At 47.8% G+C, this 20,650-nt stretch overlaps 1 protein-coding gene across 4 annotated transcripts in view; it reads right to left on the reverse strand.

Annotated features, from left to right (window-relative positions):
* USP47 (ubiquitin specific peptidase 47) overlaps nt 1-20,650 on the reverse strand; it is a 1,494,847-nt gene that overhangs the window by 1,330,212 nt on the left and 143,985 nt on the right. For all 4 annotated transcript variants that reach the window (XM_086955947.1, XM_086955945.1, XM_086955948.1 and 1 more), the window contains one exon: nt 11,629-11,725. In XM_086955947.1, coding sequence (XP_086812073.1) covers nt 11,629-11,725 — 97 coding nt within the window. The remainder of the gene's footprint in view (nt 1-11,628; nt 11,726-20,650) is intronic.

The raw sequence follows: 20,650 nt of genomic DNA on the forward strand, positions 1-20,650 counted from the left end.
GGAAGGTCATCCTCACACTGCTGGGGTCTGAAAGAGAGTAAAGGTGGGCTGTTTGAGACTTTGGAGGGAGTTACATGTGAGTCTCAGAGTCCGACCAAACTATCCGGTTCACTTCAGACAACGGGGATCACGTTGAGGCTCGGATTGGTGGCGTCTGTTGCGATGCCGAAGTCTGCATCGGACACTGCGACAGGACCAGAGTTGGTGGAGCAGAACTCTAGGATGGGGCCCGCCTTGAGGCGTGATTGAAAGGCACAATCAGTGACTAATTTGCCAGTGGTAATTCAACTCCAGCAACCAAAAATCCTAAGGGTCTGAAGTTGCTCCAGAGGGATTCAGATGGGTACCAAAGATCTGGTACACAGCTGTCTCAGCTCATCAACTGTTGCGGCACCGCAGACAGCTCAGGAAAATAGGAGTGCGTTGTGAGCAGGCTCAGAATCGTTTTTTAAGCTGAGGAATGACTCCACGGCCTTAAGTTACCCTAGGCATAACACAACTCCTGACAATGGGATGAAGGAGAGCAGTGCTTTGGTTTATGTTTTTGGGATTTCTTAGACTGAACGGACTTTGGGACTTTGACGATCATCGATTGCGAAATCTAGAGTACATCCATACCCTCAAGCGCGACCGGGTCTTAAACTTCCTTTGGAGCTCCACAATAGAAAGTTTGGCTTCATCTTCACACAGCAAATCATGCCGGAAACATCAGAGATCGATATCATAGGTCTCCGTCACTGACATCTGGCAATGAGAGTACATGCATAGTTCAAAACTTTTGCTTTTAGGAGAGGACATACCAATAATCAAAAATGTTTAGAACGCTCGACAAAGATAGAGAGTCCTACACATTGTACGCTTTTCTAGGTGAACATTAATATGTTCAGGATAACTTTAGAGAAGAAAAGCATGTATAATAGTTGTAGGGGACCTACCAAGTGGGGATTCAGGCATCTTCGCTCTGTCTTGGAATCCAAAGAAGAGTCTCAACAATGCAGGACTCTCTACATCTTCGTCGAGTCTTCCAAACATTTTTGATCCCCATCCTCTGCCTTCTGGGGGCACCCAGTTTAAGGTGCAACCTGAACGGCCCCCTCATTTTTTTAATCTTTAAGAGGAGGAATAAGATCTCTTTTTACTTCATCCTTTTCTACCCTCTGGAGAACCTTTTTTGGAGTTCATCCCTGTCCATCTCTCGTTTTAATTGCTGTATTAATCTTTTGTTGCCCTGAGCAAGGTGTCACTTATCATGGTGTTTCACCAAAATGCACATCGGCGAATTGTGTGATAACTAAAAGAAACAGGTGGCACATTGTTTGCCGACTAAAAGGAATCAGTGATTTCTATTGGATTGTGTATATATCATGAAATGTCTCTTTTATGGTTATGTTTAACTATTCACAATTTGTGGCTTTGGGTATTGTCACACTACAATTCCGATAATTGAAACCAGATGGCCTTGGTGCGTGTAAAAGACACCAATAGGCCATGGGCGGAGCAATGCACCCTCCTTTAGCCAATTGCGTGCTGTCTTTCATTACAAGACGCACGCAAAGTCCAAAAGTGTAGCACAAAAGGAAAAGCACATGCACAAGCGTGTGCGATTCCTAGGTCGATTTTCCAACCCCCTCCAAAAGGTCTCTCGCTATGTGAGCAGTGCTGCACACTGCAATGCTAGGCGCAAGACCTAAAAAGTACTGCAGTGCGGAAGGGGTGATGTGGGGAACGGCAGGGGAGATTACGAGCATCACAGTAGATAGCGGGCTAAAAAGCAGCGTCATAAGTCGGACCTTGGCGGGTAGGTGGGGCAGGCATGCACTGTTATGTGAGGGGTGAGGTGGTGTGGTGAAAGGCACAGGGAGATTAAGTGAGGTGCCAAGCTGAAAAAGAAGCGGCCACGAAGGTTTCATGGCAGGAACATGAGCATAAGCAGAGCAACCAAAGAAGGAGTGCTTTTTAAGTTTGGGAAATAACGTAAAGCGCATAAGCACACATAACAGGGCCAGTCCTCATGGGAGGATACGAAAGTCCTATCCACCAATCAAAAGCGGCCATTTGCAAAGGACAGTAAGAGAAGCCACTTAAAAACATGGGTGGTGCTTAAAGCCCATATTCTAGGAACTACATGGCTCGCAGAGTAGCACATGCCCTGCCCAGGCTCAACCAAAAAGTGCCCCCCCCCCCGCCCAAAACATTGGTATTTGGCAGGCCCTCGCAGGCCTGGTGGGTCCCTTGCTGCTCTGTTTGGGCCCAGTGCGGTGCAGATACTGCGGCCTGGGTGAGACTCTTGAGTACCAGCTTTCTCGACTCTGGTGGCCGCGCCCCTCTCGGACTGCAGCTGCTGCCAATGCTTCTTCACTGGGTCTCTGCGGTCAACAGAATTTCTCCTGAAGTGCCAGCAGCTGTGTCCCTGCTGGACGCGGAGAAGGTGTTTGCCTCCCTTGATGGAACTTTTCTATGGGCAAAGCTGCGGAAACTGTCTCCCACGTGGCTTTACATCTCTGATTCAGCTTTTCTACTCCCATCCAACAGCCCGTATCCGTACCAATGGCTCGCTAACTGCTCCATTCATGATAAGCAGGCGCAGGAGACAAGGGTGCCTACTCTCCCCGCTCCTTTTCAGTGTGGCGATGGACCCACTAGTACAGCACCTTCAGGACAAGCACATTTGGCGCGGGTTACAGTTTGACATCGGCCCGCTGCTACGATTGCTCTATGCTAATAAAATCCTGATTTTCCTTTTTGACACCCTGCCTCGAACCTAAGCCCAGTGTTGTGGGAGATGAACAATTGTTACTTACCTGTAAACGGTCGTTCTCCAGTATTGGTGTCTTTCATAGATTCACATGCTTAAATATTCCCAGTCGTCGAAATGGGAGCCCAACGGTTAATAAAATAGCAATAAAACAAATATCATACATGTATATAAAATATATTACATACATTCTAAAAACTCTAAATACTCACAAGTACCATATGTTAACATTAACACATAGAACTACATTAAAACAAAAAAGCACTTCAGTAGCATATCAATGTCGTTATGATAGTCCAAACTACAGTTAATCAGGCGCAAGCACCCTCTAGAACCTTCTCCCCAGAGGCTCAGGCCTTCAGATGTTCGTAGCACAAGAGTGACAAAAGAGTCTAGGAGGAGAAGAGAGAGAGGGAGAGCCTCTGAGGGGAGGTCGGTGGGTCGCATGTGAATCTATGAAAGACACCAATACTGGAGAACCACCGTTTACAGGTAAGTAACGATTGTTCTTCTCCAGTATTGGGGTATTTTTCATAGATTCACATGCTTGAATAGAATAGTGAGCAGTAACAGGTAGCCGCAAGAAAAAAACAGCAGTGCAGTGGCATAAAATGCAATGATAGAACATAAGACTGCTAGACAGATAACAACCCATACAGGAGGAGGGAAGGAAAGAGGCTCACCTTATTTAAAAAGATTGCGAAGCACCGCTTGGCCCACGGCTGTATCAGCTTGATTGATCTTCTCTAAGCAGTAGTGCTTCGTGAAGGTGTGCCTGCTGGACCACGTAGCTCACGGCATATTTGGTGAATCGGCACACCGGCAAACAGGGCCGTAGAGGATGAGATTGCTCTGGTGGATTGAGCTCTTACTGTGGATTGAAGAGGCTTGCCGACCTTCTGATGACAAAACGAGATTGCTGAAGAAATCCAACGTGCAGTAGTTGGCTTGGTAACAGAACGCCCCTTGTGCATGCGTCCATAAGCAACGAACAGTTGATCAGATCTACAAAAGGGTGCTGTTCTGTCGATGTAGAATTTAAGGCATCTTTTGATATCCAATGAATGTAAGCTTCGCTCCGCCGGAGATTAGCAAAGAAAGTTTTTAAGAACACCGGTTCATTGAGATGAAAATCAGTTGGCACCTTAGGCTTGAATACCCGGTTGGTGCGAAGTACAACACAGTCCGACTAGAAGGAAAGGAGGCTGAATGCTAAAGGCTTGGATATCACTCACGCAACGTGAGGAGGTCAGGGCGAGAAGGAGGGAAACCTTCCAGGTCAAAAATGTCAAATCCGCTTTGTGGATGGGCTCAAAAGGCGCTTTCATCAGTTGCGCCAAAACAATATTGAGATGCCAGGTAGGAGGAGGACGCCAAATGGGCGGAAACATCCTGAACAGCCCCTTGAAAAACTGCCGAATTACTCTGGAAGAGTAGAGAGAAGAAGACCCATCCTGCCGAAAACGAGATATTGGCGCTAGGAAGACCTTCAAAGTGGAGTGGGAAAGTCCCGATTGTGCCAACTGCAGAAAGAACAGCAGAAGCTGATCAGGAAAAGAGTTGACGGGGTGGATGTTGGCAGATGCACACCAGTGACAGAACCTTTTCCACTTTACCTTGTAAGTCTTTACTGTGGATGGAGCTCTGGCATTGGCAAGAACATCTCTACATGCCGGCTAAATGATCAAGTGGGCAAATTCTAAGTGCTCAGGTTACAGGCAGGTAATTTGAGAGAGGAGGAGTCTGGATGGCAAATCTGACCCATGTCCATTGTGAGGAGATCCGCCAGAGGACGAAGGAGGATTGGCTCGCACTGTGATAGGAGTAGCAGTTCCCAGAACCACGCTTGTCGAGGCCATCTGGGAGCGATCAGGAGAATGTGGCACAGTTGTCTCCGCATTTTCCACAACACTCGAGGAACCAGCGGGATCGGCGGAAAAGCGTAGGCAAACAGATTGCACCAGTCCATCAAAAGGGCATTCCCGCATGACCCGCGGTGGGGAAGCCAGTTTGCATAAGACGGGCATTTCCGGTTCACAGGGCTTGCGAAAAGATCCAGGTTCGGGCGACCCCACAGCCGAAATATGAAGTCTAGAGTCGGCTGATGCAACTCCCACTCATGGGTCGAGGACGCGAACCTGCTGAGTGAATCGCCAGGATGTTGGAGATGCCTGGTAGGTGAACCGCGGTAGGGGTAATGTGGTGATAGAGTGCCCAATCCCAGATGCTCCGTGCCAGCTGAGAGAGGAGCGGTGACTTGGTGCCGCCCTGTTTGTTGAGATAGTGCATACTGGTGGTATGGTCGGTTTCAATGAGCACTGATTCTCCCTGAAGCAGAAGGTGGAAGGATTTTAGCGCAAGAAAAATGGCTATTAGTTCCAGTCTGTTGATGTGCCAGGAACGTTGAGACTGGGTCCACTTGCCCTTGAAGGATAGCCCCGGAAGATGTGCGCCCCAACCTTCCAGGGATGCATCTGTGGTAAGGACAAGCTCTGGAGCGATGGTCAGGAAAGAAGTACCGGCAACGATGTTGGAAGGTTGAGCCCACCAGCGGAGAGCTGACTTCATTGAGCGGTCACCAGGACCAGATCGTTGAAAGAGACGGCAACCTGACGCCACTGTTTGTCCAGTTCCTCCTGAATTGGACGAATCCTGAGCCTGCAATTTGGGATCAGGGATATGCAGGACGACGCCATCCAGAGAAATGATTTCAACACACAAACTGAAACGGACTTTTTGAACAGATGAGAGCCACTAGGCGTAGAATTCGCAGTCGACATTCGAGAGACACGAATGCCTTTGGCAGAGAGGTATTTAGAGTGGCGCCTAGAAAGGTCCTGCAAGGAGCTGTATCGACCTGAGACTTCTTGGTGTTGATGGACAGACCTATGGAGTGAAATAGAGTCGACAGAATTGAGTGTCCAGAGACGCCTGACGACGAGATTGCGACTTGATTAGACAGTCGTACAGGTAGGGAAAGATTTGAACACCCCACAAACATAGATATGCCACTACGGGGCCAGGACTTTCGTGAGCACGCGAGGGGCGGAAAGAAGGCCAAAAGGTAGAACCTTGAATTGAAAATCTCTGCGCCCTACTCGGAAGTGCAGGTACTTTCGGTGCCTTGGAAGTATTGGCACGTGGAAATAGGCGTCCTGGAGATCGATGGTGGTCAGGAAGTCGCCCTTCGAGAGAAGGAGGAGGATTTTAATGAGTGTGAGCATGCGGAAGGATTGACATTTCAGGTACTTGTTTAAGGCCCGTAAGTCGAGGATCGGGCGCCACTCACCGGACTTCTTGAGGACCAGGAAAAAACGGGAATAGAATCGTAGCCCCTTCTGAGATTTGGGAACTACTTCGATGGCACCTTTTTGAATCATGAGTCGAATTTGTTGAAATAGCTCTTTGAGGTGAGCTGGAGGTGGACCAGTTGGAGGAGTGTTTGGAGTGAACTTGACAAATTCCAAAGCATGGCCTTTTGAGCCAATGTCCAGCACCCAACGGTCCGAAGTGGAAAAGAAATTGGAAAAGAAAAGAGATTCGACCTCCAACTTTGAGAGGGGAAGGTAAGTGATTGCTTCTTAGAAGCAGAGTCTCTGTAGGAAGATTTTCCTCTGTAAGACTTTGTGGACTGTTGTTGAAAAGATTGTTGAGGTTGAGATGAATATCTTTGGTTTCCTTGATGATAGGAGCAGTACTGGCTTGAACCGCCGCGAAAAGAGGAGGAGGTGCCGCGTCCGCGAGCACCACGAAAAGGCTGCCTGCGAAACTGCAAAGTGCCTAGGGCACGAGCCGTCTCAGTGTCCTTCTTAATTGTTTGAAGTGCGTCGTCCACATGCTGGCCAAAGAGCGATTTGCCGTCAAAGGGCATGTCGAGGATTTTCGCCTGAACCTCTTGGCGAAACGAGGTGGAACGAAGCCAGCCCTGACGACGCAAAACAGCTGCCCCAGCTAGCTGAAGAAATCCAGTGCATGCAATGTCCACAGAGCAGTCGATGATCCCAGATGACGCTCTTTCCCCCTCCTGAAGAATCTTAAGAGCATCCGCTCTGAAAGGCTCAGGAATGAGATCGATAAAGGAGGACATGTCCGACCACATCTGGCGATCGTAACGACCCAGAATGGCCAGTGAATTTGCAGCTCTCAAGGTGGTAGAAGCCATGGTGGAAAATGTATGCCCAATGGCATCAAGACGACGTCCCTCACGGTCAGGTGGTGCAGAAATAGGGTACGACAGATTTCTGGAATGGCGCTGCGCAGCCTGTGTAATCACAGAATCTGGTTTAGGTTGCAATAAAAAGGCAAGCTGGAGAATTTTCGGGCACCGTGTATTTTTTCTCCAGATGTGGAAGAAGTGCCGGAATGGAATTTGGAGTCTGCATCAGTTTGACGCCTTCCTTCCAGATGAAGTCAATCATGGGCACCGCACGGACTTGTTTAAGAGGCTGACTCTTGAAGTCATAAAGTAAACAATCTTCACCCCTTAGGACCATAGGGAGTTTGAAACATCGTGCCCCCCTCTCCATAAGTTGGTGAAAACTGGCGATATCCACCGGAGGGGAATCCAAAGGTACAGAGGGAGGTGGCGACGGTGTTTGTATTTGGTAATTGTCCCAATCTGCCATAGTCCCATCATCATCATCCACTTCGCAGTCTTCCCGATCCAGGAGAACGTCTTCATAATCCCCATCAGCTGCCTGTAATTGAACTGAAGGTGCAGAAGGCCCCGGCGCTACAGGAAGGGGAAGAGCAGCTGTGGTGGCAGGCGCCATAGACTGAGGAGAGCCGTGGTGAGACGGAGGAAAACGTCTGTTATAATCCTCCAACATGTACTGGAGATTAGAAGTGAGGGCAAGCGGTATTTGTGCCGTGGGAACCAGAGTAGAATGTTCCTCTTCGTGAAAGTGATGATCCTCCTGATCGTCATCATAATCCTGACACTTGATAAAAAGTTCCGAGGGACTTCGAGCTTCCCCGGAACCTATCATCTTCCTCCTCATCAGAACCAGAGATATGATCCAAACCCGAGGCAAACAGCTGTGATGGAGGCCGAGATTGTTGTGGAAGCGGAAGCTGATCCAAAGAAACAAGGCGAAGCTGGAACAGAGGGTCACGGCAGTTGACAAGGAGCCGGATGTTGAAACTGGCACCAGAGGTAGTGATGACAAAGTAGTCGTCGACGATTGATCCGCCGTAGACGGGAACACCAACGAAGCCACTGTCAACATAGCCGCCGACAAGAGTACCGTAGACGGGACCGCCATCGACGGGGCCGCTGTCGACGAGACCACCGCCGGCTGAGCTGGCGCCGACTAAGCCGTCGTCGATGGAGCACCCGCCGACGAAGAAGCTCTCTTCATAGAAGACGTCCACGAAGACATGAACGTCGACGAGATCCCTTTTTTTAGATGTTGACAAGGAGATAGGAATTGTGTACGAAAATTATTTGAGTCTCACACATACCATCGACGACTTCCTGGAAGAAGTCGTTGTCACTGTCGAAGAGCCGGAAACAGCAAATCTCGCTGGACAGATCGTTGATGGTCCCGTCGACGATTTGGCAAGTTCTTTGGTGGAAACATGCAGTGAAGGAGCCTTGGACGAGCTGAGATTCTGATCTCGGGGGCGTAGGCGTAGCAGGGAGAGGTGGAGACACTGCAGGAGCTTCCTCTTTTTAAGGAAAGGAGAGGGCAAATCCTGCACAATGCTACGCTTAGAAAAGGCTCTAGACAACCCAGACGCAAGGCTATCTGCGTCAGAAAGAGGGCACTCCTTATCCTTCAACCTCTGTAACCAGAGAAGAAGACGCCCTTCTCTGTCCTTAACCACTTCGATGCTGATGATGAGCTCAGCTCGTCATCAGGCTTACTTGCCGTGTGCTGATGACGAGCTGAGCTCAATATCGAACCCGGTATTTCGAAAAATGCCGCACACAGCGGGAAAAGTCGCCACATCGATGGGGTTAAGAGTCTTGGTTGAAAAAGTCCTGCAAATTTTACAGTTGCCTACCTCATGTTCAGGATAAAGGCAGAAAATACACTTCTTGTGAGGGTCCTCTGAAAAGAGCCGCAACTTCCAACAAGAAGCACATGGTCGAAAAAAAGATTTCTTACTTGAAGACATCCTAAAAAGCTGAGAAAGCCACCAGGAAGAAGAGAGCTCAGGGGACTCTCTGCACACGACGTGCGGTAGAAAATCTGAGGGCCTGAGCCTCTGGGGAGAAGGTTCTAGAGGGTACTTGCGCCTGATTGGCTGTAGTTTGGACTATAATAACGACATGGATATGCTACTGAAGTGCTTTTTTCTTTTAATGTAGTTCTATGTGTTAATGTTAACCTATGGTACTTATGAGTATTTAGGGTTTTTAGAATGTATGCAATATATTTTATATACATGTATGATATTTGTTTTATTGATATTTTATTTACTGTGTGGCTCCCACTTCGACGACGGGGAGTATTCAAGCATGTGAATCTATGAAAGACACCCCAATACTGGAGAATCCGAAATTTGGGCAATTTTCAGGGCTCAAGATCAACTGGAATAAGTCCAAACTATTTCCATTGACTGAGGCTGCCCAGCAATTCTCCACTGCGTTGGGGTGCTGACAAAGTTAAATATTTGGGTATCCATGTCCACCACGATAAGAAGCAAATTCTCGGCCTTAACTATGGCTCCACTGCAGACAAATTATCTTCGCGAATCAAACGATGGATCAGCCTGCCGGTGTCAATAGCAGGAGGTATCACGATAGTTAAAATGGTTGTCCTGCCTAGATTTCTTTATCTGTTTCTTAACGTAACCATCCCTCTTTCCAACTCTTTCTTTGCCACTTTGAGAGGGCTGCTGTTGAGACTAGTTTGGGCCGGTCTCAGGCCACATGTTGGCTGGCATGCGCTGACCCTCCCTTATGCACAGTGGGCTTTGACATACTCCATTTTCACCTTTATTTCTTAGTAGCCCAGTGCCAGTATACGTACCATTAGTACCACGGGAATGGCAGACTGCCATATACCAAGATTGAGTGTGATCTGGCGGGGTCTTAACCACTCAATGTTATTCTTCCCATTGGCCTCCCTCTGGACCCTAGAGATCTTCAGCCCCTCTCCACCACCTGTTGGGCGTGGTACAGATTGCAGCAGTTCTTGGTAGTGGATCACCTGTATTTGCCATGCTCCAGTTCGCGAGCAATCATTGGCTCCCCCCGATGATTGATCCCACTGTCAGATGCATGCTTAGTAGATTTGTGTTACATACTACTGGAGATTTGTTCCCTCGATAGTTACGCTATCTTACGGTCGGAGGACATCTGTTTTACTGCAATCACATCATTGGACAGATTTGATATGCATTGTGAGCAGAGTGCCCTGAGGGCCCACGTTCCACCTATCTCATTACTCCCGACGACCTTACTGCCCTTATCAAGGACCAACACAGATGAACACCTGGTTTCCAAACTGTATTGTACTTGCCTAGAACTATTGCCCACCTTGGATGGTTGATTGCGGGTGACTTGGTCGGAGGACCTAGAGTGCCCCATATCTGTTGACATCTGGAACTATCATTGTGGGCAAACCAAGCTAGTCTCCTCTAACCATAGACACAAACTTATACATTTAAAATTTTTACGACACACATAGAGGACACCGAGCCTCCAGGCCAATATTGACCCAACCCGTCCATCGACCTGTCCCAAATGCCATGCCACCCATGCGGATTTCCTTCATATGGTCTTGCTGTGCTCTCATGTCAGCAGTAACTGGACTGACATCATTGCACATATCTCCTGGAAGGTAAATTCAACACTGCCATCAGATCCTCTGCTAGTGCTATTGGGCTATGCATGGCAGGTCCTAAAGGAAAGCCGATGGTTTGTCGCTATTGCTCTCTTTCTCGCAAAGCGTGAAGTTGCCATGTGCTGGGGAAATACGCCATATCAAACTATAGCAATATGGCATAACAGCCTTCTCTTATGTGACACAACCAGTGAACTATATGCCCAGATGCAACCATTAACATACCATCCCAGAGATGTCTGGCAGCCCCACCGAATCTACCACGACTGACAGCAACTGATATCATGAGCTATGGGTTTTGAATACATATTGATGTCAATGGTGCCACTGCTCTGCACTCACACTCTGGTCGTACCTGCCTTTAGATGCTTCGTCAGAGCTACAGACAAGTTCAGCCTACAGGCTTCCTCCCACAGCAAGTATTCCCACAGTTAGGATTTACTTGCTGTAAGTTTTTATTACATTGTATAGATGTACAACCATCTTTGTCCTTTCCTAGTCATAATTGCAATATGTACATACTGTCCGTATATTTGGCATGCATATTGTATCTAAAATGATAAAGCTTCCAAAAAAAAATAAAAGAAATACGCAGAAGTACGCTTGACCAAAGGAAGATTAAGTCGACCAATACGAACGGAGATAGACAAGACATTGCTTCTTTAATTGCATATTTTCTGACTAGAGAGATGGGGTAATTAATAGTGAGATCATTACCATTGAGGTAAGTATGTATGCAATTTAACGTCTTTTACTAGAGTCGCCCACCACCCCAGTCAACTGTAGCTGGAAATGGGTACTGTTCATTGATGCTGCAGACAACCACTGTGTGTTTGAAGACGCCCTTCCCAAGACTCCCACTTTAATAGCCACACATATGGACTGTGTATGTATTATAGAGATGGTAACTGTACGAGAAACGTTAAACATGTTTTTCAAAAGTAAATAGAGGCAATACCATTATTATGAGCCTTGCGGCAGAGAGTTACCATGTGATACATTTCTTCTTACTGTATTGAAACATTTAAAAATACAGTGAAAAATGTATTATCTATCAGAAACATTTGAAATACTTACTTATATAGTGCATTACGAAATTCGGGAGTCATGAACAGTGTTTGCAAAAGGCTGTTCAAATAGCATGTCATGGCTTGATTTACTAACCCCACATAACCTAAAAAAAAAAAAAGGATATACTTTAAAACGGACATGAACAGTAAACATTTTTCCGGCAAGCAGCTTGGTGTTGGCAAATTAGGATACACTACCTGTATGGTAATTAACTAGTCCTGGGAGGGATATAAGTTAGGATGCTTTATCAGAGCAACTCTGAACTGCATCACCAGAAGACGCTTGCAAAATAAACAAAATAGTTCAATTGCTTTTTTAGAGAGAAGCCAACATTTCTATTCATACAATTGTATGCATTCCTGCTTTTGGAAGGGGAGAAAACTGAGGCATAAAGAGGCAGCAAATGCCCACATCACCCAGATCTGGCAGGGAAAATCTCAAATATATGCCAGTTTTTCTCCCTTTAATAACAACTTATGCAGAAATTCTCCTAAGCCAAAGTGAGCTTTTATTAACTGCCACCACATGGTCAGATCCCTGGGTATGCGGGATTGGGTGCAGAGGGCGCCCTGGGGTCTCCAGGCACAATGGCCAGAAGGAATGGAGAGGTTCCAGTTGGGAGTGGTGGCGGTAAAGAGGCAGCAGGCCTTTGGCACATTACTAAGGCAGCGAAAAGGAGTCCTAAAGGGGTGGGGGTATCGCAGGCACAGGGAATTCATGGCACAGCTCTTTAATGCTTAGTAGAGAGGCAGAAGTCTGGTCATGGGGTTTTGCACAGCAGTCCTACTATCTTTTTTACACGTCCCGGGACTTCAGCAGGTGGCAAACTAGGAAAAAGTAGGCAGTCACCCAATGGTGGGCCGTGATGTGCCACAATGCAAGGTAGGGTGATTTGGCGGACTGTGTGGATTGGATTGTGATGAGGATAGTCTCAAAGGAGCCGAGGTTGTGGACAGTGATATGCCGGGTGCTGCAGAACTGAGGTGGTGGTAGCACAGTGTGGGGCAGTCCGAAGGGGGGAGGGGAGTCTGCTAATCAGTCTCGGAGTAGCATTTTTCACTGGTTCGGCGGCTGGCTTCGGAATGTGAAACAACCTTAACCCCACGTAAGAATGTAGGAGCTTCAGGGTCAGCCCCCGTGATGGTATCAACCAGAGTGGATGAGTGGTGTGGGCCGGGGGAGATGGATACAAGACTGCAGAAAGGCACATATGTGAAGGACACAAGGGTAGGCAGGGAGGAACGAGGGTGAGGTCAAAGAAACTGAGGCATGAAGAATAAAGCAGTGGTTACAGAGGATGGGGGGACAAGTACCTGAAGGGGGATGCCAGCATAGGGACAGGCAGTGACAAGGTCAAAGATAAAGGAATGGAGGACGGGGGCGACCAAGGGGGAGAAGGGGAAGGTAGACGAAGGGGAGGGTAAGGGGAGCAAAGAGCTGAAAATAAAGAAACTCCTGCACATTGGAGTGACTAAGCCTTTGGGAGCACACCTGATGTTGTCCAAAGACAAGACTGGGAAAGGGGAGTATGTAGAAATGTTTAAGCTCCGGCATAGAATACGGAGAGCCAAGAAGAGTCCAAGGAGGAGGAATATGAACTGGGAAAACGCCTAAGAGTGACTATGACGATGGAGAACTGGACGGCAGCTTTTCTAATTTGCGCTAGTGCGTACTGTGAGAAATATCCTGAGCGGAGCATGGCCCTGTTTAACCCCTTCGCTGCGGCGGTAATTCTGCCGCAGCGCTAGGGGATGGGGGGGGCCGAGCGGCGCTCGCATGCTCGTGACTGAGCCTCTCCGTCACGAGCCGCGGTTCCGCTGTGCTCATGACGGAGCGGTTCCGTCATAGCCCCGCCCGCTTAATAGAACGCGCCGCACAGGCGCGGTGGCAAGGCCATGACGGAACCGCTCCGTCATGAGCACAGCGCATACGCGGCTCATGATGGAGCGGCTCTGTCATGAGCATACAAGGGGTTAAATACATAGATGTTATACACAACGCTCAAATATCATTTGGTGGTAATGCTTGGGCACAGTACGATGATTAATTCCGTGCATGCATGTAAGTGGGGAGAAATAGACAAAGACCTCTGGAAGCATAGATGGGTATGGCAAAATTTGGTAAGACATTATTCATGGCCAGCAGCCTGCTGATAGTCTACCGGACCTTTCAGGCCCACCCCACCAGGGGAGGTGTGGGCGCCACAACAAAAAAACAAGAAAGGACAATCAGGAGCTGTCGGGATTTTAATTAGGGAATGTGCTCAAGAAAGAATTGTAAGTTTAGACACTAATCTTCAAAGTGTAAGGGGAGACGTGCACTCGTACACGTTTGAATTAGGACAAAAAAACTGAAGATGCAACTGTTGTTGGACACGATGCTGGTCATATCTAAGGTCAAGGAGGTGCAAGTGCTTCTGGGCCATCTCAATACCGCATGTAGGGTGGTACGGGCGGGTAAGACTTTATGCAGGAGATTAGAGTTGGCGCTAACAGGCCTGTCTTTACGGCACCATCACATGCAGCTGTCGGAAGGGGAGAGGGAGGATCTGCACATATGGCACTTCTTTCTACAATCATTAAACGGTATTCCACTGTCCACACCGTAAGAGTTTGAGTGGGATGTCCAGATTTATTCGGACGTGCCAAGGGGTATAGGATTTGGCTTGTATTGGCAAATGCTATTGGTGCACAGAAGAAAGGCCTGAAGTTGTTCCCACTGGGGGTGGCACTGACCATGTGGGGAGAGTTCCTGGACCACAAACACGTTTATTTGCATAGACAACATGGCAGTGGTGCAGGTGTCAATGGCAGTCAGTCAGAGACATGCAGGTCTTAAAGTTACTGCAGGTTTTTGTGCTTGCTTGCTACATGATAATTTGTTCAAGGTAATTATGTGCCAGGTGTGGACAATGACATCACAGATGCTTTGTATCATTCACAGTAGAATATTATCCAGCGGCTGGCCGCGGACAGGAACAAGACACGACTGCCGACAAAGCTATTGACAATAGGAGACAGGCTGTTTCAGCTGGTGGTAGGGTCTCTGGCTTTAGCTACACATAAAGTCTATGCTCAGGCATGGGGGGAAATTATCAGTACAAGGGCTTGTAGGAGATCGTGTGGATGGGAAAGAGTAGAGGATATGGTGCAGTTTATTCTGTGGCTGATGGAGAAAGGGCTCGCCCAAGTTACAAATACTGGGGAATTGGCAGGCATTGCTTTCATGGATAAGTTGTTTTGGGGGTATGCTCCATCGGCAGGGGAAATTGGCCAGAGGATGCAGGAAGGTTGAATAAGGTCATTCGGGGAAGAAGTAGCTTACTTGACAGGTATTTACTAAGGTGATTGGTGATTTGCAAGGTTAGAAAGGGAATCTGTAGTGTTTTCCACTTTGATGACATGGATGGGGCATTGAGAGTGCCAGAATTGTTTGGGGCAGGAGAAGTAGGGGACTCTTAAGGGAGGGCTTATGGTTTGAGCACACAGGGATGAGAATCGGGGTGCACTGTTCGAAAACAGATCAGAGGTAGATTGGAATGACAGTACTCCTGCCAGGGTACCCTGTGGAGAGTTCCTGTCCGATAGCATGGGGGAGGAAGCTTTGGGGTAACGGTTGGCATCTTCGGGTGAAGTTTCCAGCCATAGTCTACCAGAACCTGTGACTTCCTTTCAGATGTTGGCAATCTTGAGAAAATCAGTCGCTAAGTTGGGGTTGGTAGCCCAGACTACGGTATGCATTAATTTCAAAATAGGGTGGCAACAGAGGGGGTAGGAGGGGTTGGCCCAAGGACCAAATCATGGGTCTGGGTCGATGGTCTCCCGGTTGTTTCAAGAGGTATGTCAGACCTGAAGGGGGAACAATATTGAGCGACATTTGCTGTATTTTCTGTTACTACCATTTCCAATTCAGGTTCAGTTCCACTGATGGCTTGGCAGCATGGATTATGGGAAATTAGTTCGTAAAATGAGCTGACCGGGAAGCCAATTTGAAATCTTGGTTTTGATTGATCAGCTCTTTCAGTTGTTTGGCATGGAAAAGGGGTTATGCAGGGGAGAGACCTGCTTCCTACACTGAACAGGTTGATTGAAGGGAAGAATGACCCTGATGTGTTGTTAGTACAGTTAGGTGAAAATGATACGGTAGTAGAAAAGGGTTTGTTGTTTCTGAGGTGGTTTGAGAGAGTATCTGAAGGAGGTAAAAGCAGTGGCCAGGGTGTTTTGTAGCATGGACTGAATTCATTTCACGGGAGAAATTGGAGGGAGGCTAACAAGCCAGCAGCAATTGATAAGGAGCGGAGGAAAATCAACAGGGAAATGTGCAGGTTTTGCATTGACAAAGGGCTAGGCTGGGTAGAGCAAGTTGTCTTGAGGTACGATACAGTGGAATTCTTTTGTGGAGAAGGGGTGCATCTGTCAAGCTAAGGGATGGAATTGTATTTGTTGAAGTGAAGGAATTTTTGGCATGGACACTGCGCGCATATAGGAAAGATGGCCAGTGAGCAGGCAGGGAAGCAAAAAAGGTAAGCTAGTGCCATTTTCTGGTGGCGGTTGGCCCACAAGTTTGCCTGGGTTTAGATAAGGTTATTGTTTTTGCCATAGGCGAACCAGGCTGAAAGGGAGGGGGGTGAACTAGTCACACCGGAACAAGACAAGAGGTTAAAAGTTACGTTATAGGAAGTTAAGTTTAGTAGATGTTAATATAATTACTGTCAAACAGTAGGGAAAGTAAACATTTTTACAACTGCAGGAGTCGAGTATATAATTGTAGGGAACTGGCTCTGTATAAACTATACCAAAGTAAGGTATAGTGTGCACAGAGTTCAAGGTCCAGAGGTATAGCAGAGGCTAAATTAGGTCTGTACTAACAGGTCTCTTTGTGGTAGTCTGGGTGAGCAGTTAGACTTATCCAGAAGGTGTGTTAAGCATTTATTATATTCACTCAATCAAGGACTGGTTAAACAGAATCCAGACATATTAGGTAAACATAAAAAAGATACACTTAGGTTTTATTTTAGAACCAAGTCGGACTTGGCACAGGTAAGTAAGATATACTTTAAATCCAAGGCTGTTCAAGAAATGCAGTTGCGATTGAAGATGTAAATGTTACAGGTTTGCGTATAATCTTTCTAAACAGGTAAAATTGCACAGCAATTACTTGTATATTACTTTTTTAGTTACTGTTGGATAACTTGGGGTACTAAGGGTGGTATGCCTAAATACCACACCTTAGGATCTCACAATACAAGGTAGGTAAGACTTTTCATACATTTACTGTTTAGTTCTCCTTTCTCCATACAAACATTTGTTTAACGCTTCAGACATTTTAGGGCCAAAATCTCTTAATCTGGGTTTCTATGGGAGAAAAGTATTAGCGGTTTCACAGGTAAGTACACGACTTACAAGTGGGAGTTTTGGGTATTAGGACCAAGGTTCTCCAAGGTCCTCAAGTTGCACCACCAGTGGCACTTGGGCGGCCAGGTGCAGAGTGCAGGCCCCAAACGTTGGCTAAGGGGGCCTTCGGTTAGAGACTGCTGACAAGCAGGCCACTCGGTTGTGGGAGCTAAGCTCCTGGGGCTAAGATCATCACTGCAGGGGCCAAGGATCAACACAGGAGCTGCACCACCAGTGGCACGGGGGCAACCAGCTGCAGGGTGCAAAAAGGATGTTGGGGGCCCTGTGCATTTCAATCGAGACCCTCGGTTGTGCAAAGTTGCTGCAGGTTCGGGCCAGGGGGTTTCCTGAAGGTGACCACCGGCTGGAGAGGTGAGTTGGGATCTTGGGATGCCTGGACACCGTTGGTTTGGTCACCCAAGGCCGCAGGGCATCAGGTGCAGGGGTGTCTTCTGGCATCAGTTTTTCTTACCAGCTCCAGTCGAAGTCGGGGGGATCCTTCAGGTTGAGACTGCAGGCGTAGTCTCGAAACTTGAGGGAGGTCAGGGATCACCAGATCACAGGTCAGGATGGCTGGGGTGACCTCCTTGTGGTGTTGGGCCACTCGAACTCAGGCCGTGGGCGTCCGGTGCAGAATTGCGGAGTCGTCGGAATTCTGATTCGGTGGGTGAGTCTTTGCTTGAGCAAACCCGGTGCTCACAGGAGACAGAGTCTGTGTGATGGTTGCAGGGCAGGTCCTCTGGGTCTTAGGGGTTCCTGGCTGCTGGACTCGCCGGGGTTCTAGCTGTAGGCAGGTCATAGATGGGACAGGTCAGTAGAGCTGGGGCCAAAGCAGAAGTTTGTCCTCTTCTTCCTAGGTCAGCACAGCTCTTCAGTCCTTCTTTCTTCCTCGAATCTGTGGAGGCAAGGTTCAGGGATGTCCCCAAATACTAGATTTACAGGTGTTAGAAGGGTGTGCATGTCAGGACTAATGGGTCTCTTCCAGTGGGAGGGGGCAAGAGCTTCTCCCCAATTTGCTTAGTCCCCTCACGATGGAGGGGACTGAGATGTGTGGTACACCTCACCTTCCCCGCCTGAGCAATGGGGTTGGCAAAGATGGGCACACCTCTATTCCTAGCTTTGTTTTCCCGCTGATTCTCCTGCCCAAAGTGGGGGCCAGAACCAGTGGAAGCCAGATGCTGGGGGCAGCAAAAGCCAGGGTCAGCTTCTAAAGGCGGCAGACCTTTGAAGCTTCTCCTTTCATGGACCCAGCCCATCCTGAGGGAGGAGGCATTGCACCTCTGCTCAGGATGGGCTTTGTTTCTGGACCCCAAGAGCAGAGGCTCTCTACCCAGGGGTCCAGAAACCTGTCTGGTGGTGGCAAATGAGGGCAACCATTCAGGAACCACACAAGGGCTGGTCACTTTTTAGGGCCATCTCGAAGATGCCCTCTGAGTGCATTTTACATTAAATCCAACACTGGCATCCGTGTGGGTTTGATGTGCGGAGAAGTTTGCTACCAAACTTCCCCATTTTTAGTAAAGCCATTATGGAGCTGTGGAGTTCGTAAATGACCAACTCCCAGGCCATATACTCTCTATGGCTTTACTGCACTTACAATTGTCTAAGAATGGGCTTAGACAGTTTATTAGCTTGGCGACAAGGCCGGGAAGCTGCTGGCTTGGCTAAACCGTAGAGAACAGGCCAAAAGAGTGGTAATAGAAACCGTGAACGAGTCCGGTAATACAACCAACCACTGACCCGCAAGAGATTGCGAATGCATTTGGGGATTATTATCGTAGTGTGTATACGTCCCAGACATCTTACACAGAAGCAGACACGCTCACCTTATTGCAAGATATTTCCTTACCTAAGCTCTCAGTCGACGAATGGCTGGACCTAGAAATAGACCTAGAAAGCAAGGAGGTAGGAAATGCCATACATGACCTACGAATGGGCAAGGCATCCTGTCCCAATTGTTTGCCCATTGAACTATATAAACTGGCCCTGAGTCAAATCGCACCATATTTGACTAAAATGTTTCAAGAGAGTTGCGGAGAAGGATCGCTCCCAACTGACCTGTGTTTAGCAACCATAGTGGTCATCCATGAGAGTGGGAAACCTAAACATTTATATACCTCTCACAGGCCAATATCATTGGTTAATGGAGAAGCCTAGATCATGCCAAAAATAGTCGCTAGTCGCTTATTACGCATTATCACTGCGTTGGTACACCCTGACCAGTCTGGCTTCATGCCAGCCAGAAATATCTCTGTTAATTTACGGAGATCACATGGGGTACTGGACAGGGCTAACACGATACAGGAGGATGCTGTGGTGGTATCTCGACGCAGCCAAGGCATTCGACACAATCGAATGGTCCTATATATTCGCAGTATTGAGAAAGCTGGGATTTGGACCAGGCTTTCCGCGATGGGTACACCTCCTATATGCAGAACCGATGGCCCAAATAGTGGTCAATAACCGAATATCCCCAATATTCACACACGGACAAGGTACCAGACAGGACTGCCCCTTTCCCCATTGCTCTTCGCACCTCGTATTGGAGCCATTGGCAATGTGGCTACGGAAAGACCCTGTTATGAGAGGGCTAAAATGGGCTGAAGACTGGGAGGACTGCATTTCATTGTATGACAACAATATTTTACTATACAATCCATCGCCTGCAGCCTCTCCGAATAGAGAGCTACATATTTTTATAGTTTTCTGAAGGTTCTCAGGATGTAAGATGAATTGGTCCAAGTCTGTTATTTATGTTCTCAGTGGCAAATTGCAAGCCTTACCTAAGGGATTCACTATTACTGAAGCTAAAACAGAATTCAAATTCCTGGGGATCCAGGTCTCTAAGGGTCCAACTCACTTCCATGAACGTAACCTTCTCCCCACTCAGGAGTGATGCCTTGCACTGGAAATCACTTCCACTGTCCCAGCTGGGGCGTGCAGCCCTCTTCAAAATGATGTCCCTTAAATGTTTCTTATATGCCTTGCAGAACACACCACACCAAGTGGGAGCAGAATACTTTAAATCTATAGAAAGTGCCCTAAGAGACCTTTTGTGGGAGGAAAAACCACCTCGAATATAGATTCAAAAGCTGACGAGAGGATGGTATGATTGGGGGAATGGCCCTCCCAGATATCAAAAAATATTACTGGGTGGTACAACTCACTGCCATAAATCAATGTACGTATAGGCCGCAGGAAGATCTAGGATTTCACATCGACAGATGGCTGCTCCCAGGGGGAGGTTTTACAGGTGCGCTTTATGCTAACCCCACTAAATTGAAATTGTCGTGACCTACTGGCCACCCAGTCAAAGTGTGACAGACTGCCACAACGAGATTGGGCTTGGAGGGTAGGATCACACTGGCCACCCCACTTTGGGATGCTGAACTGCTAGGCAATCTACGATACACTAAAGGTTTTGACCAATGGGATTTAATAGGCATCTCCATGGTTGAGGTCTATGGAGGGCGGGAGGGGTAGTCAACTTCGCCCAAATGCAGGAGGAAAACGACCTAGCTGACACAGAACAAGTCAGGGATCTACAGATTAGATATGTACTGCAACCGGCTATAACAAAGGGAGAAATGCCACCAGAATCCTCCCCGCTAGAGGACAGGATATTAGACGCGAGT

This window comes from Lissotriton vulgaris, chromosome 2_1 (genome assembly GCF_964263255.1).
Source record: "Lissotriton vulgaris chromosome 2_1, aLisVul1.2, whole genome shotgun sequence".
In the NCBI taxonomy this organism is placed as follows: Eukaryota; Metazoa; Chordata; class Amphibia; order Caudata; family Salamandridae; genus Lissotriton; species Lissotriton vulgaris.